Genomic DNA, 19,175 nt, shown 5'->3' on the forward strand with positions numbered 1-19,175 from the left:
CTGCCCATCGAAGCACTGGAGGCACTCCAGTAAATATATTTAAGACAAGATTGGGTAGATTTTTTCATAGTCAGGGAATTAAGGGTTATGGGGGAAAGGCAGGTAGGTGGAGATGAGTCCATGGCCAGATCAGCCATGATCTTATTGAATTGTGGAGCAGGCTCGATGGGCCCAATGGCCTACTCCTGCTCCTATTACGTTCTTATGGATGAGATAGGTACATTTGTTGGATGAATTAGGCTAAAGGCCCTGTTTCCATGCCGTATAACTCCCTGACCCAATGATTACTTACAGTTATGTGTAATTTTATTATGACAATATGTATATGTCACCATACTATCCTGCAACTTAATTTCTTGCAGGCATTCTCAGTAGAACAAAGAAATACAATAGAATCAAATAAAACTACAGAGAAATAAAGACTGACAAACAGCCAATGTGCAAAAGAAGACAAACTTTGTTTGTGTGAAATACACAGACACTGGAGAGGTAGCACCTACATCATCTCTGTAAAATTCTGCAAATCCACAGCAACATTACCAAGCCAACATTTCTTTTCCTTTCCCAGCCTGCATCAAATGCCAAGTTATTCATATAACATGCTAGAGGAACTCAGCAGCATCTGTGGAGGGAAATAAATAGTGGATATTTAGGGCCGGGATCCTCCATCAGGACTGTATGCTGCCACCTTCCTTTCCTGTCCTGATGCAGAGACTCAGCCCGAAACATCAACTGTTTATTCTTCTCCATAGATGTTCCCCAACTTGCTGAGGTCCTCCAGTGCTTTGTGTTCTCAAGATCTGCAGCATCTCTTGTACCTAATTATTCACTAGGCTTCTGTGGGTGGGCCCATCACAACCCCTGAAATAGGAACTCCACTCTGAGCTTCCAAAACAACCACTCCAAGGTCCAACACCATTAGTGTTTAGAGGAAGCCATTTAAAGATGTTTCAGTACCCCTCCCTTGAAAAGGAACTTCCATCTAACAATCACTCAAGGTAGAAAAGGAGTAGTGAGGATTTTTTGGGAGCACTCAGTTACTTCTAGACCCATCAGTAACAGACTCAATGACTCCCACATTGGCCTTATTAGCCATGTCACAGCTAGAGAAAGAGTGAGTCTCCTCAACCCTCAAGGAGTACCTAAGAGGGATAAAGGAGGATATATCAGTGAAATGCTGGTAGAAAAAAACAACAGAAATGTGTAACTTTGAGAACCTGACGTCTACATATTTCTAATCTTATTTTATCTTTTACCACATATGTGGCCACGCTGAGTCACACAAGTGTCCTCAATTTCAGCTGCGTGAGGTGCAAGGAGTGAGATGAGCCAGATAATGTAATTTTATAGATGAATCGTTCCGTGTTATTCTGATAATGTTCGTCATCTGAAATTAATGAAAATATTCATGCCAAAGTCACTTTGAACTTTTAAAAAATAACAATTGTTATGAGAATGTGCATAAGGGAAACAAATATGTCTACCACAATATTCGACAAGGACTGTCTGTAAATCAGTGCATGCAAAGTCATTGCAAACCTCAGTTTTGGGGACAGCAGTAATCTGAACAGTGTGTGTGAAAGTCCTTTAAACCATTCTGAGGAAATCAGCAGACAGATTGACGAGAGAGGCAAGCTACGTTAATGAGGGGCTGTTAGTCATCCATGGTGGGATGGAGACTCAAATAACGTGATAGTAGGACAGCCAGCACCTTTTTTTCCCAGGGTGGCTGTGGCCAATACCAGAGAACGTCTGTTTAAGACAAGTGGAGAAATGTTTAGGACAAATGTATTTTACACAGAGAGTGGAGGGTGTCAGGGAAGGTGATTGAGGCTGATACAATAGGGACTTTTTGGAGACTCAAAGATAGGCACACTCAAAGTTTTGGAACAGCTTCTTCCCCTCCACCATCAGATTTCTAAATGGTCCATGAAAACTACCTCAATATTTAGCCCTCTCTTTGCACTTTAAAAAAATACTCTTATTGTAATGTATCGTGATTTTTATGTATTGCACTATACTGCTGCCACGTAAGAACAAATTTCATTGCATATGTCAGTGATAATAAACTTGATTCTGATTCTGGATGTAAGAAAAATTGAGGCTTTTGGGCTCTGTAGGAAGGTAGGGTTCAATTTATCATGTATGTTTACAGTAGGTTGCACCACATTGAAATACCCCATCACTGAAATGTTCCCAGGCTTGCTTTCAAGGACTCTTCATCTCATGTTCTCGATATTTATTTCTTATTTATTTATTTATTACTATTATTTCTTTATTTCTTTCCTGATTATTATTATCTCTTTCCTTTGCACAGGTTGCTGTCTTTAGCGCGCTAGTTGAACACCCAGTTTGGTGCTGTCTTTCATTGATTCTGTTATGGTTATTGTTCTGTTATGGATTTATTGGGCATGCCCGCAAGGAAGTGAATCTCAGGGTTGTGTATGGTGACATGTATGTACTTTAATAATAAATTCACTTTGAACTTTGAACACTGTGCAATGAAGTGCCCTTCCTGTGTTATTTTAGGTCTACGTTTATGAACAGTTTGCTTTAAGATGAAATAGAGCCAAGGTACTACTACTCAGGGGGCTGGCGCCAGGCACGATGACGGACTCTCCACTTCTCCCTCGCCCATATCAGGGTAGGGGGGTGGAAATGGTCGTTAAGTTGCTAATTTTATGACAAGGGACACATTAAATGGCTTTTGAATTTTTATGTGGAGCAAATTTGATCTAGTCGAAGGCTGGATGTAGGAGAAGCAATTGCCCAGCACCGCTGATGCAGCAGTGTTTAGGGATGTTTTTACAGTGCCCACTTAGAGGGATTCAAACATGAAGTCACCAGTAACACCATTATCAGAAGTGACAGATCTTTCATTGTGCTTGGGGGATGAAAGGGGAGGTTGGAGATGATGAGATATTTCACTGGGAGAAAGGGATTATCTGAAAAAGTATGACCACGTGGATGGGGTGGTAGAGGGTGACTGAGGAGAGAAAGAGAAAGTGTCTTATAACAAGTCACTTGGGCAGATAGGGAAATTAGCTGGTCAGTTTAGTACAAATGATCTGGTCTTTTATCAAGCTCCTACATTTAGTCATAAAAAGGCAAACTTTTCAGTGATTAATGTGGTAAAATATGTTTTAGGAGTAAGTCATGCTTAGTTTTATTAAACCCATACATTTGCTTTATGAATCATTTTTAAAAGGGTGATATTGCTTCCTACCATTTCATGCATGCAGTTTATTCAGTCGTGAAAATAAGATTTTGGTGCCATCTTTTGGCCGTTGACAACAGTGGACAGAAACATAGCTAATCATCCCATATTTGTTTAGATGATCAGGTCGTTGGTTCTCTTGCTTAGCTGCCCTTTGCCATATAGTTCTGTAGGGGCTGTTTCTTAGTGTGGTCATTGTGTGTTGTTGTTGTGTTGAACATTGTGGGCATGCTATCTTGCCACCAGAATGTATGGCGGCACTTGCAGGCTGCCCCAAGCACATCCTTGGCTGTGTGTTTGTTAACACAAGTGAAGCATTTTACTGCATGTTTTGACGTACATGTGATAAATAAATCTGAATCTGAATTGATGATTAAATCAGCCCCTGTGCTCCACCCTATCAGTCCGACGACACAGAGAGTGGCTTGGCTAGTGGAACTGTGTGGGCAAAGACAAAATGCTGGAGGATTAAGCAGCATCTGAGAGGGGAAAGCGATGGTCAACACTTCAGGGCGAGACGCTACGTCAGGACCCTGCGTGAACACCCTGCCAAAGAATGGATGAACTCTTAACATACATCTATATCTAGCAAACTCATTAAGTGTCAGGCGCTATCTGTTCTTGTAGATTACCGCCTGTGACAGTTTGACATAAGTTTCTGGATAGACAGTGAGGCTGCCCTCTGTAATGTTGCCATTGTGCATGAGCACTTTCCAGTGAGAGCTAAGCACTTCAGAAAAAACGAAGTGGAAATTCTGTCACTGGATCTTTTAATTATTTTTTTTAAAGATATGAAATCCAGAAATGAAAGAACTAGACAATGAAGGTCTAAATGGCTGAAAGAAAAATCAGAAAATGTATTGAAAGGAAGAGAATCATTTGCATTTATATTGCTTTTCACATGCTCTGCATCACTTGGTACCTCAGCAATGATTATTTTGTGGGCAAACTCTGCAGTGATTTTAAGCACAGTAAGGAAATACGGCCATAACATAAGTTCATTAATGGTTTCCTAAAGAGGCAGGAAGGGATCACAAGGGGGCTATTGCACGAGAGCGCCTGGCTCAATTATGAGCTCAACCTCCTTTTACATTTGGTTTGTCATTCTTTGTACGCAGTTTTTCATTGATTCTATTGTATTTCTTTGTTCTACTGTGAATGCTGACAAGAAAATGAATCTCAGGGTAGTATATGAAGACATATACATACTTTGAAAATGGGACTCAAGCCTCACAGATGCCTGACGCATCAATGTTTTAGGAACTGCTTCTTCCTCTCCACATCAGATTTCTGAGCAAATAATGAACACCACCACACTGTTCCTTTTCTCTTTTTGAACTATCTATTTTTTTATTTTTAAATATATATTTTTATTGTGATTTATAGTGTATTCTCTGAATTTCACTTACTGCTGCCACAAAATACAAATATCACGGCATATGTCGGTGATGATAAACCTGATTTTGATTCTCACAGGAAAGCAACATCTATCAACAAAGACTCCCACCATCCAGGTCATGCTCTCTTCTCACTGCTAAAAGGAGGTACAGGAGCTTCAGTTCCCACACCACCAGGTTCAGGAACAGTTATTACCCCTCAACCATCAGGCTCTTGAAGCAGAGGAGATAACTTCAGTTACTCAACACTGAACCAGTTCCACAATCTATAGACTCACTCTTGCATATGCTCTACAACGCATATCCTCAATACTATTTATTTATACTATAATTGGTTTTTTTGTATTTGCTCAGTTATCTTTTGTACATTGGTTGTTTATTGTGTGCACTTTTTCATTAATTCTATTATGTTTCTTTTGTATTTACTGTGGCGAAGCCTCAAAGAGGCACATCCATCATTAAGAACCCCACACCACCCAGGATATGTCCTATTCTCATTACTACCATCTTGAAGATACACACTCCATATTTTAGGAACAGGTTCATCCCTTCCACCATCAGATTGTTGAAGGACAGTGAACCAACCCATGAACACTACCTCACTACTTGTTTTTCTCTCTTGTTGCAATACTTACTGTATTTAATTTAATGTAGGCACATGTATATTGCTCGGGTGCTTAAAACTTTTGGACTACTACTACTACTACTACTACTACGACGTCGATTCAGGCCTAGGGGGCCAGCGTCGGGCATGATGACGGACTCTCCACTTCTCCCTCTCCCTCATCAGTGTGTTCAGTTCATCTACATTAGCCGCGCCGCTGTCTTCTAGGAGCGTGTTGACCATAGTCTTGGGAGGGCGCCCAGGGTTCATCCTCCCATGCTTGGGCTCCCATATGATGACTAGGCTGGCAGGTAGCTCGGGGTGGCTCGGGGTGGCGGAGTTCCCCGCTAGTTGCAGTCTTCTCGCCTCGATTTTAGTGGAGAGCATCAATAGGTTGTTACAGAGCTCGATGTTCGTCATGTGCTGTTGCCAACTCACATCAAGAGCCATCCGGAGCATTCGTGTATAGCAACCATCTAGAGTCTTGGTGAGTGTCCATGTCTCGCATCCGTACGTGAGAATGGACACTATGACTGCTATGGAAATCCTCTGGTCAGGTTCGACTTCCAGATTTCCTTCATATCGTTCATAGCCCTCCACGCCAACGCCTTCCATATCTTTATGTCCTTCTCCAAACTCATCATTCTTGACCCGAGGTACTTGAAGTCAAAGACTTTCTTAATGGTATCACTCTCTACGGTGTTGAGAGTACCTTCGTCGCTGTTAAACGCCATGTACTCTGTCTTTTTAGCGTTTAGGTGAAGTCCAACTTTATTGCACTCTATTTCCACTTTTGTCAGTAGCTGCTGTGCTTCCTCCATCTGGTCAGAGAGTAAGACTATAGCTTGGTTTATGTTTCTGCGGTAACTGGACGCCGTAACCTATGCAAGTAGCCTACGTGCATTGTGAGCATTTATACCTGTGCGTTGGTGTGTCTGCGTCGCTCGGCAATTTGCGCACGTTACGCATGCGCACTCACCTGCCGCGCAAGGCTTCATGGTCGTGGTAGTCTTGGGGTAAACAAGACGTGAGCGTCTCTTTTCGTGCGAAATGTGTCCTCCATAATTTTGGAGGTCTGTAAAGCTTTATGGAAAGCATTGCCACCAGAGTTCCTTCCCTGCCCTTCAGTCGCCCAATGGGAAGCTATTGCGGCGTAGGATGACATGCGATGCTACCAAGCGGACCAATCACAGTTATTACGGTCTGCGTTGCCGCGACGCACGGTTACATTTTGGGAGATATGCGCGTCGCGGCAACGCAGGCTCGTGCGTAGGGTTCCGCGTCGGCTTTGCGTAGGGTTTGCAGCGATGCAGACCTTACGGCAACGCGTTGATGCAGAAGTATAAATCAGCCTTTAGTCGTCTGCAGAATCGAGATCTGTGAGTGTAACTGGTCTGACCCTTTTGGTTCGCCATGGTTTTATGATAAAACCAAGCTTGCCATGATCTTTGGTGGCTTGATGCAGAGCGTGATCAAGGACGATTATAAAGATGTAGGGTACCAGAGTGTCTCCTTGCAGCACAGCAGCTAGGAGCTCGAACACTGCTGTTTCTCCGTCTGGTGATGCAACTTTCGCCATGGTTTTGGTATAGCTGCACTCTGTTGCTCTCAGTAGATGGTCTGGTACTCCGTAAGCTTTCAGGATCTTCAGCATTTTACTTTGGTGAATGGAGTCAAAAGCTTTGCGAAAATCGATGTAAGTAAGCACAGCTGGTAGGTTGTTCTTCTTGACTTCCTCGATGATCCTACGGAGAGCAAGTATTTGTATTACTGTTGTGCGCTTCTGCTGAAAACTACTCTGATTGAATCTTAGCTCAGGGTCAATGGCGGTGTGAATCCTGTTCAAGATCATCCGATTGTATAACTTTGCTAAGATGCAGGTCAAGCTGATACCATGGTATTTATCTGTCTTTGTGAGGGATCCAGACTTGGGGACTGGGATAATGTTTGAGAGTGACCGCTGTTCTGGTTTGTCGCCTCTCATCAGTGCCGTATTACATATGACCAGCAAGATGTCATCCAGGTCGCAGTTCTTCAGGACATCTGGTGGTATCCCATCTGGTCCAGCACTCCTGCCCTGGTTGAGTGCATATTTGGCCTTCGTCAGTTCCTCAATGTTAAATGGGCCGCTATCGATGTCCACTTGCATTAGTCCACTTCTTCTTCCGTGATCATTGGAGGGCTTTCCAGCAGGTTCTTAAAGTGGGTAAACCATGTCAGGACACGGTCCTCTGCTGTTTTACCACTTATTTGACTTCTAATGGGACCACCTCTCTTAATGACAGCAGTGTCTAATAAATGATGCTTTATGATTAGAAATTGTTGTTGTTGCCTTCTTAAACTGACACATGGTGTTTACTAAACCTATTGAGAGTCAGTCACATTCATGTGAGACAGGTGCCGCATAGATGCCAACTTTCTTCCTAATTTCTTTCCAATACACGGCTCTGTCTCCCTATAACCTTTGGACAGTATTGTAGTAATTTTACGTTTTGCATTGTACTGCTGCCAAACAAAAAAAATCATGAAATACGTGAGTAATGATAAACCTGATTCTGATACGGGTTTTGGTTGTGGACTGAGAGTGGGAAGAGGGCAGGGAGAGGGGAATCATGGTGGGGAAAATTTGTTGTAATTTACATCTTTTTATGAATTGCCCTGTACTGCTGCCACAAAATTCAGTGATATTAAACCTGATTCTGATTATTTGCCACCAAAGCAGATGGGTGCTAAGATCTTGGGGAAGTTAATGGAAATAGAATTATAGGGGGTTGGGATTGCCTGGAGGGCAGCATAGATGCAATGGGCTGAATGGCTGCCTCCTATCTCATAAGGGGTTATGGAAATCTGGTCAAAGTTCCAGAAAGGCCGATGAGAACTGTCTTTTCTGTGTGCAGGTGTTGATTTACAACGAGGAGAAGAAAAAGTGGCATGTGTTTCAGCTGCAGTCTCTGATGAATCGGTTGCTGGAGACAGTGGAGTTTACGAGGCCTCTGTCAAACGGTATACACCTTTTGCCCTATACTTCACTGCGGTTTACACATATAATCATCACGAAGGGCTTTGGTAGGTTTAATAGTTGGAAGCTGTTCCCTTATCTGGGGGCTCAAAGACGAGGGACACTGCTTTAAAATTTTCTGCAAAGGATACAAGATAGAAGGAAAAAAAATATGTTTAATTCAGATAAAGTGATGACCTGGAACTCACTGACTTTAAGAGTGGTGGAACAGAATTACAGTGAGCTTTCAAAGGGCTATCAGACTGGCTCTTGCAGGACTCTGGGAAATGAGTGGGAAAGCAATATTGATGATTTGTTCTAGGAGGAGGCAACAAAGTCTCAATGGACCAGATGGCCTTCTTTTGAGCTACATTTCTACATATTTATGATTCTAAATATTAATATTTTTTAGTTGTACACTGTGATTTGAAATTCCTTTTGGTTAAAATGTCAGTGCAGTGGGTGTGTTATTTTACATCCATCTACCACTTATCCATTTATTCCCTTAAAGAGGAGTCATGGGTAGACAGGCTGGTGAAGGTGGCTTCTGGCTTACTGGTCTTCATCAGTTCAAGAATTGAGTACAGAAGTTGGGATGTTATGTACCAGTTGTACAAGACACTGGCGAGGCCAGACTTTGAAATACTGCGAACAGTCCTGGTCACTCCAATATGGGAAAGATGCCATCAAGCTGGAAAGAGTGCAGAAAAGATCTACAAGGATTTTGCCAGGACTTGAGGAACTGGGTTACAGATGGAAGTTGGGTAGGCTAGGACTTTATTCCTTGGAGCATAGGTGGCTGAGAGGTGGTCTTATAAAGGAGTATGAATTCAGGAGGGGCATGGAAGGGGGAAGGCACACAATCTCTTTCCCAGGGTTCAGCAATCAAGAACTAGAAGGCATAGATTTAAGGTGAGGGGGGAAAGATTTAATAGGAACCCGAGGAGCAACATTTTGACACAAAGGGTGTACTTACATGGAACAAGTTGACTCTGATTGAGGGAGGTACAATTACAACACTTAAAAGATATCTGGACAGGTACCTGGATAGGTAGGGCAGTGGTTAGCACAGCGCTTTACAGAACCAGCAACCCAGTTTGAATTCCCGGCGCTGTCTGTGAGGAGTTTGTACGTTCTCCCCATGACCATGTGGGTTTTCATCAGGTGCTGTGGTCTCCTCACACAATCCAAAGATGTACAGGTTGGTAGGTTAATTGGGCACTGTAAATTGTCCCATGATTAAGCTAGGGTTAAATACAGATCGCTGGGCAGCATGGCGTAAAGGGCCGGAAGGGCCTATTCCGTGATATATCTCAATCAATCGATAAATATATACATACATGATGAACAATGGGTCAAACGTGGGCAATGGAACCACCTTGGATGGGCATCTTGATTGGCATGGACCAGTTTCCATGCTGTATGACTCTGTCTCTATTGCTGTTCAGATCACATACCAATCATGATCCATTTTCATCTCCTCCCTGCATCCACTTGCTGACCCTTAGTTATATCATCTGAAAAGACCCGGAGATCCTGTTGTATATTGATGACATACCACCACCTCTCCTAATGACAGCAGTGTCTAATAAATGATGCTTTATGATTAGAAATTGTTGTTGTTGCCTTCTTAAACTGATACACGGTGTTTACTAAACCTATTGAGAGTCAGTCACATTCATGTGAGACAGGTGCCACATAGATGCCAACTTTCTTTCTAATTTCTTTCCAATACACGGCTCTGTCTCCCTATAACACAGAATACATTTCTAACTTGCACGTTAAAGGGCAAATGGGTTACTTGGCTTCATCTTATGAGTAGAAAATGAGGAAATTTTTAGTTGGTTAGGCAGGATCTACGGAGAAAGAAGTGGAGTTAATCATTAAAGCTACTGATCTATTATTAGAGCCCACTATCTGGCCGAGTACTTCCAGTATTGTATGATCTAAAATTCACGAGTGGCATTTAATTTCCTGGGTGTAGCTTATAAACACTTGAATTGAATTGACTTTATTACTTACATCCTTCACATACATGAGAAGTAAGAATCTTGACGTTATGTCTCCATCTAAATGTGCAATGTGCAATTTATAGTAATTCATAATAAATAGTATGTACAAGAGGACAGTCAAAATAGCACAGAAATACAATTGTATCACTGTGAGTTAATCAGTCTGATGGCCTGGTGAAAGAAGCTGTCCCGGAGCCTGTTGGTCCTGGTTTTTATGCCGCAGTACCATTTATTGCTGAAATTTAACCTGTCATTTATAAGTGACCTTAATGTTCCCAAGTCTCATTGTCATCTTGTTTAGTTTATAATTGCTCCTAGCTTAAATATTATACTCTTCTGTTAGGCCAAGTGAAATGGAAGATGCTATTTATGATGAAGATGAGGCTTCCACATTAGAAGCAGCTCAAATTCAGATCGGACTGAAGTAAGTGATTTTTTTAAAAAAGTATAACTGAAAATGTAACTGGTGTTTCTTTATCCTTTTGCATCTTATTTCTGTCAGATTTCCTCTTCCTTCACTCCTTTCTTATGAGTTCACTAAATCAGCTGTAGCAACCTGGATTTCTACCTCACACCTCTTACAGTCTATGTGGAGTTTGCACCTTCTTTCTGTGACTCTCTGTACTCCTTTGAGGTGCTCTGGCTTTTTCCTTTGCAAGTGTCTTTCAAAGGATTTAGTCACCAAAGACACCCGCAAATTTCTACAGATGTACATTGGAGAGTATTTTAACTGGCTGCGTCACAGTCTAAGAAGGTGGCGGGGGGTGGGGGGGGTGGCTACAGCACAGGATTGAAATGAGCTGCAGAGAGTTGTAAATGCAGTCAGCTCCATCGTGGGCGCTAGCCTCCACAGTATCCAGGACATCTTCCAGACGTGATGCCTCAAAAAGGAGGTGCCCTTCATTAAGGACCCCTGTTCGCATTGCTATCATCAGAAAGGAGGTACAGAAGCCTGAAGGCACACACTCATTGATTCAAGAACAGTTTCTTCTCCTCTGCCATCCGATTTTTGAATGGACATTGAACCCATGAACGCTAGCTCACTATTTTTTATTTCTATTCTTGTACTCCTTATTTAATTTAACTTTTATATATATGCTACAATTCATATTTTTTTCTATTATTGTGTGTTGCATTGCACTGGGGCTGCAAAGACAACAAATTTCATGACAGACGCTGGTGATATTAAACTTGATTCTGATTCTTACATCCTTAAAACATGCTGGCTGCCAGCCTAATTGGAAAATGTAACATACCCCTTGTGTAGTTGGTTGGTACAAGAATCAGAGGGGGGTTAATGCACACCTCAGAGAGAATAGATTAAAAGACCATATGGCTGCCCACATTATCTGTACCTTTTATAATCTTATACACCTTCTTAAATTGGATTTTAAACTCACAGCCCTCTATCACAGGCTATGGTGGTATTGACTGAAACTTTGCTTGTTTTTATGTTTGGCACTGGGGCATGTACTCAGCTTTAGTCAACTTTAGTGACGATACACTCGTAGGCCACTTATTTAGGTGCACCAGTATGTATGCAGGTTAATGTAACTACCTAATCAGCCAATCATGTGGCAGCAAATCAATGCATAAGAGGATACAAGCACATTCAAGAGATTCAGTTGTTGTTCAGACCAAACATCAGAATGGGTAAGAAATGTGATCTAAGTGATTTTGACCATGGAATGATTGCTGGTGCCAGATGGGGTGGTTTGAGAATCTCAGAAACTACTGATCTCTTGGGATTTTCATACACAACAGCCTCTAGAGCTTACAGAGAATGATGTGGAAAAAATCAGTGAGCAGCAGTTCTGTGGGTAAAAGTGCCTCCGAGAGGTCAGAGGAAAATGGCCAGGCAGGTTCAAGCTGACAGGAAGGCAGCAGTAACTTCAATACCGTGTGTTGCAGCAGTGCTGTTCAGAAGAGCATCTCTGAACCCACAACACATTGAATCTTGAAGTGAATAGGCTACAGCAGCAGAAGACCATGAACACACAGAAATATACTCAGTGACCCCTTTATTATTTACCTCTTGTTAATGGCTGCCTCTTTAAGGTCACCGCAGGCAACTGGAGTATGTCTGTATCTGCCTCAGCTAGGATGATCTAACCCAGTGCTTGACTGAGGTCAACCTTAGAATAAACCAAAAACCATACATGTTGTAAACATTTAACAAAAGAGGCAGCATCTATGCAGAGAGAAAAATGATGATAATTTTAGTCCAAAACATTTTTGTTGACTCTGTGCCAATTTTATCTGGTGACTATTTCAATGTTGAATGATCTGTTGATTTATTAAACTTTGCCTACAACAGGTATGATCCCACCAGTGGAAGTTTTATTATAATTCTCATACAGCTGAGAAATCCGACTGCTCTACTTGTGCCCCTTGGAGGTAAAGTGTAAGTATTGGTCTCTGTGAAGACCCATTTGGCCTATTTTTTTTTTAAGACAGAGCCAGATTAAGCTCGAGATGACAATAAATTGGTAAATTGATTTATTTTGTCACATGTACCAAGGTACAATGTGAAAGTTTGTTTTGCTGTCATCCATACAGATTATTTCAGGCCATCAGTGCACTGAGGTAGTACTAAGGAAAACAGTAACAGAATGCAGAATCAAGTGTAACGGGTACAAAGAGAGTGCTGCACAGGTTCAAGTCCATAATGAGGTGGATCATGAAAACTTAGAGCACAGCCTGGAATTGGTCCTCCAGAAAATCTCTTGTGGTGACAGCTTGGAACTGAGTGATTGGCTTGGATGAGAATACTGTTTATCTGAGCTCACATATAAATCAGGCCAGTTAAGAACAACAGTGCAACTTGCACAAAATGCTGGAGGAACTCAGCAGCCCAGGCAGCATCCATAGAAATGAATGAACAGTCGACGTGTTGGGTCGAGACCCTTCTTCAGGACTGCACGAGTGACGGAGTTCCTCGCTATTGCGTACAAGTCTCGTCGACCCATTAGAGGAAGGATGTAGAGGCTTTGGGAAGGGTGCAGAAGATGTCTACCAGGATTAGAGGGCATGAGGTTGGATAAACATGGGTTGTTTTCTCTGGAGTATCCGAAGCTGAGCAGAGACTTGATAGAAGTTTATAGAAGGTATAGATAGGGTGGACAGGATCTTCTTCCCAGGGTACAAATGTCAAGTACTAGAGGACATGTATTTAAGTGAGAGGGGGATACTTTAAGGGAAATGTGCAGTACAGAGAATGGTAAGTACCTGGAACAGACTGCCAGCAGGAATGGTGGAAGCAGATACAATGGTGGTGCTTAAGAGGCTGTTTGTAAGGAGCTATCTGGGCCTCTGTGGGGCACCAGAGAACGTTGGGCTCTGAGGTTTTTAGAGCGCCAGAACTGGTTAATTGTTGTTTAACGGGAGTTGTTAATTGTTTAGTGTTCCTTGTGTTTTTCTCAAGCAGCTCGCTCTTTGTAATGCAGTCTCCTGGTGCTTTCTGTTTAAGCTCAAGTTTATTTTGATGGGCTCAGCGATTCCGTGTACTTGTATTACTTAAGCGGATGCCCGATTAGTGCTAATCATGGGGTGCTAGTTTTGAGAATGTTACTTCTTGCAGTGCTGCTCAGCCGAGCCTCCTATGTGCTTTTGGAAATACTATGAAGGAACTCTCACTGTTGTCTCCACCTTGGAGTCTGCCTTTCCTCCGCACTTGCGTTCCGATGTTGCCAGCACACATCATGGCACTGTTGGACGCACGAATGTGCAAGGAGTGGAAGGATGTGGATCATGTCCAGGCAGAAGAGAATTCATTTAATTTGACATCCTGTTCAAAACAGATACTGTGGGCTGAGGGTCTGTTTCTGTACAGCACTGTTCTTGTTCTGTGTTTTAAAGAGCATTCAATGATCTAGTGCTTTCACATTCACAATTACTGATACTAGCTATTTACTTCAGATTTATTTAATTCTTCAAAATTAAACATCCACGGCTGCTGTAATGAGATCTGTACTGCAGATCAATGGTTCACTTTGCTGAATATCTGTGGAATTCTACCCTTGAATAGAAAATAGAGAAAAGGGGAATTAAAACTAAATGGAGATAAATCCTATTCAGACAAATGCTCTTTGCTGATTTGACCTTGTCGCCGGTTATTAAATCTTTAATAATTTCAGTCCTTTGTGTAAATGTTTGATCACTCAATCCCGCAGGTATATCAGAGCCGCTTTACTGCCAAGTTCGTGTGACTCCAGCAGCTTGTTCCGCACAAAGGTTCACAGTGTTGCAGAGACTCTCGTCTTCAAAGAGGTATTCAGGGTAGCCATTACCCAAGTGGCTTTGCATCAGAAGACACTGCGAGTGGATGTGTGCACTGTGGGGAAGACACAGGTGGAGGATTGTCTGGTGAGAAATGAAGAAGCTTAATTAAGATTATTGCACAGTTATTAGATTATGAAACTATCAATGATCTCCAGACAGGTTCCAAGGAAGTTCACGTAGCAGCCTGAGAAATGTGCACAGTTAATGCTGGGACAAAAACAACTGACATTCAGAACAAAATTAGGCAACATTGAGCAGGAAGCAGCAAAGAAGTTATTTGTTGCCTGTGTTCCCAAATGTAGCAACAGGCTGCTGTTGAGAAGCAGATGACGTAAACTTGCACTGTTTGAGCTTCAGTTCTGTGCAGTCCCACACTCCAAGAATATCTCTGGGAAGTTCTTTCCCATACTATTGAAATTTCAGAAAGGCTGCAGAAATCCCATGGAAATATACAAAGAGACTGGGCGTACTTTGCAGTTGCAGAAATTTTATATTTATAAGTACATTTTGCTCCATCTATTGCTTGGTTTTACTAAATTGTATTATATTTCTGTCATTTATGTCTCTCAATGGCATTATCTTTAGCTACAATGAAGCCACATCATTCACAAAGATGAAGATGGTAGCTTCATTCTGGTACACGGGACACCCTCAGGACAAACATGGGGCAAGGACTGTTTGTGAAGAGTTGACAGTTTCACATATAACATGATGTGAAATGATTTGACTGCTGTTCATGCTTGTTTACTCATTGTAGACACAGTCCTCTGGGCCTGCAGTGCCTACAGTCATATAAGGTGGAGCTCATAATTTGTCGGGAGGTCCTTCAGATAGTACAGGAAGGGGGGGCTCCTTTCTGAAGGCTGGTCAAACCTACACTTAGGAGCATCCATCTTGTTGGCTGTAGCCAAAGAGAAATGGCCATGAGGAAACACTTTCACAGGTTTATTCTGCGATGGGACAGAGGCTATCAGAGGCACGGATTTGGTTGTTGGTAGGCGGTGTTCACTTGAGAAGATATCAGAATTAGGTACATCATAAAAATTGCTGTAGCATGGCAGCGGTGCAGTGCTAGACATAATGATTTATTTATAACGAGGAAAAATAAATAAGCAAGTCGACCAACAATTCAATGAATGAATGAATAGTGCAAAAGGAGAATAGTTGAGGTAGCGTTAACCATTCAGAATTCTGTCGGTGGAGGGAAGAAACTATTCTGAAGACACTGAGCGTGCATCTTTGGGCTGCTGTACCTCCTCTCTGATGGTAGCAATGAGTAGAGGGTATGTCCTGGATGGTGAGGGTCCTTAATGATAGATGCCGCCTTCCTGAGTCACCGCCCTTTCAGGATGACCTCCAGTGGGGAAGGTTATGCCAGTGATGGAGCTTTTGATCCTCCGCGGCCTCTTTCAATCCAGCACATTGGAGCCTACATACCAGTCAGAACGCTCTCCACCATACATCGGTAGAAATTTGCTGGAGTCTTTGTTAACACACTAAATCTCCTCAAACTCCCAAGTAGAGCCCCGGTGCATCAGTGTGTTGGGTTCTGTATAGATTCTACTGGAGTGGAATCTCAGTAGATACTCTACTAGATTCTGCTGAGATGTTGCTGCTTCAGTTGCTTTTAAATGATCTTATTTATATATTTATTTATTGAGCGGAATAGGTTCTTCTAGCCCTTTGGGCCAGATCACCCAGCAATCCCCTGATTTAGTCCTAGCCGAGTCATGGGACAATTTTACAGTTAACCTACAGGAATCCAGAGCAACCGGAGAAACCCCACGTGGTTATGGGGAGAATATATAAACCCGCAGGCAGCAGCGGGGATGAACTCAGGTCACCTGTACTGTAAAGCGTTGTGCTACCGTGTCACCCCTTTTATGCTTTTTTGAGAAGATGTGATAAAGAGACGTAAAAAAAACTGTCTACTGAATGTGTTGTGGGAATAATAAGAAAATATTGTACTAAAGGTGTTACAACTGTGGTCTGATCACTTTCAACCTGACAGTCCCTTTTCTTCAAAAGGCTGGGACCCAAATCAGTCTGGCAGACCTCTCCTGCAAGGGAGAGACTTTCACCAGCTGGTACAACATGCTGCATTACAAGAACATGAATATTCATAATCCAAAGAACAAAGCACAAAGAAAAGAAGCCTTTCTCATGCCACAACCTTGCAGTACTCTAGACAAGGTACAGTTTATTTGCGATGAAGTGGGTTTAATAGGAGCATTACAATGAGCTGATCAATTTCTCCAACATGTGGTAAATTCTCACCCTTCCCCTTCTCTATTTCTCCATTCCACATTAGGGTTCCCTTCTTACCCCTACTCTTCCGTTCACCTGCCCATCGCTGCCGTCTAGTGTGCCTCCTCCTTCCCTTTCTCCCGTGGTCCACCGTCCCATCCTATCAGACTACTACTTCTTCAGTCCTTTACTTCTTCCACCTATCATCTTCCAGCTTCTCTCCCACCCACCTACTGTCCCCCTCAGCTGGTTTCACCGATCACCCGCCCGTTTGTTCTCCTTCTTTCCCCCACTTTCATATTCTGGCTTTGTCCCCCTTCCTTTACAATTCTGATGAAGGGTCTTGCACTGAAATGTCGACTGTTTATTCCCCTCCAAAGATGCTGCCTAATCTGCTGAGTTCCTCCTGCATTTTGTGTGTGTCGCACTAGATTTCCACCATCAGCAGAATCTTGTGCTTATGATTTCCTCCGGGTTCCCTTGTACATTTTTGAGATTACTTGTGTCCTTCCTTGAAAAGGAAGAACCAAAGTATGTATTTAATTGTTCTGCATTTTCTCTGTTCCCAATTATATCCGTATTGTTTTTGCTAACATTTAATCTTCACACAATGACGAAGGATATTGATGTTCTTTGCAGGATTATTCTCATACCTCATCTTTGCCCTCTTGTTTTTGTCCTATGTTGAATGCAAAACTGCTACCAATCCTCAGATTCCTCTCTGGGTCTAACAGTATTACTAATTTCCTTGATCATCTAGCTTTCTTTACTGACTAATTTTTTGCGCCAGACAGGAATGAATAAATGTTCTAATTCACGTGTGCTTTCTTTAAATACTATCCTTCACCAACCCACTGTCATCTCCAATCTAGCACTGCCAATTCACATTTCATACCTTGGTAGATTCCTTCTGCCAAACAGGTACTGAGGAATCCCAAATGAGTCTGCAAAACTTCATTTATTTATTGATTGATTCATTGATTGAGATATGCCCTTCTGGCCCTTTGAGGTATACCACCCAGCAGTCTCCAGTTTAACCCTATCCTAATCATGGGACAATTTACAATGACTGGTTAACAGACTTTAGACTGTGGGTGGACCCGAAGCACCCGGAGGAAACCCACGCAGTCACGGGGAGAACATACAAATTCCTTACAGGCGGGGACGTGAATTGAACCCGGATCACTGGTACTGTAAAGCACTGTGCTAACCACTATGCTACAGCGCCACCCGCGGAAATGATTTCCAATCATCAAAATTAAAATCAGATGCTGGATATATGTTTTTAGAAAATGACTCAAACATTCAACAAGTCGCACAACACCTACAGAAAATTGAAAGTGATAAGTTGATTGTCATATACAAAAGTACATTATGAAAAGGAAAATAGAATTAATGCTTCAGGCTGACAAACATTCATGAATAAATTGAATTACTTCTATTTTCTGGTATCCAGTTTGGTAAAGGGGGACTAAAATAGATACTGTGATATGATATCAATAAACACTAAGGAGCAAAATACCCATTTTTTGACTATGTAGTTTATCTCACTGCTTTTGCATAGTTCAGCTATCAGATTTTGGAGATGAAATGTTAGTGTTAGGGATGTACCAATTAAATGCTCATAAAGCGGACACAAAGTGTCTCTATTTCTTGTACTTCCTGAAGAATATTTTAATGACAGATTTTTCCTTGTATTAGAATCCAAAATGCTCAGCTCTGACAATTCTTAAGAAACACGAATTTCATCTGTAGCAGATGCCCAAATCAATAATTTTCAAGATATGAGAGAAAGAGTCAGGTTTGCACATGCACACACCTACCACTCTCCCCAGCTAATAGGATTCACCTGCCACTCATTCCAGACTGATCACCTGCAACCTATTTAACCCCAGTTCTCACTCATTGAACCAGCCAGCCTCAATCAGTTGCTCCTAGCCTTCAATTTACCTTGTTGCCTGTTGTGTTTAGTTTCTGTTCTTTCTTGTTTTATGGCACCTTGAGGCTTGTTATTTTGTGATTTATTAGTAAAGTGATTGTTTACTGCTACATTGTCTCCACTGCTCTGCTTTTGGGTCAAACCTTCTCTATATTTCCCAACAAATAGTGCTGCTTCCATGTCCTTTCTTACTTAATATTGGCATTGCAACCTAATATAGCCCCTACGGTGATGGATGGGGGTGGGGTTCAATCACCATCAAGGATGATTGATTTTCTCATTAAATAAGGGCTAAGTATTTGATCTAATAGCTAGATGACACTTGGCAAAATAAAGAGCATGTTTGTTTAAAGGTGCAATTGAACTTATGGCAGGATCAATTTATTCAGTATCAGATGGGAAATATAAAGAAAACCACCCAGAACATTATGAGGTTTAATTGTCTCACAAAAAGATGTATAGCAGTTATTAGGTACCATG

General features: G+C 42.0%; 1 protein-coding gene across 1 annotated transcript in view; it reads left to right on the forward strand.

The window, feature by feature from the left end:
• LOC140197574 (protein WWC2-like) overlaps positions 1 to 19,175 on the forward strand; it is a 248,429-nt gene that overhangs the window by 207,357 nt on the left and 21,897 nt on the right. Inside the window, exons 12-16 of the mRNA XM_072257703.1 lie at positions 8,116 to 8,221; positions 10,572 to 10,652; positions 12,546 to 12,632; positions 14,401 to 14,593; positions 16,538 to 16,702. Coding sequence (XP_072113804.1) covers positions 8,116 to 8,221; positions 10,572 to 10,652; positions 12,546 to 12,632; positions 14,401 to 14,593; positions 16,538 to 16,702 — 632 coding nt within the window. The remainder of the gene's footprint in view (positions 1 to 8,115; positions 8,222 to 10,571; positions 10,653 to 12,545; positions 12,633 to 14,400; positions 14,594 to 16,537; positions 16,703 to 19,175) is intronic.

The sequence above is a fragment of the Mobula birostris genome, chromosome 5 (assembly GCF_030028105.1).
Source record: "Mobula birostris isolate sMobBir1 chromosome 5, sMobBir1.hap1, whole genome shotgun sequence".
NCBI lineage: Eukaryota > Metazoa > Chordata > Chondrichthyes > Myliobatiformes > Myliobatidae > Mobula > Mobula birostris.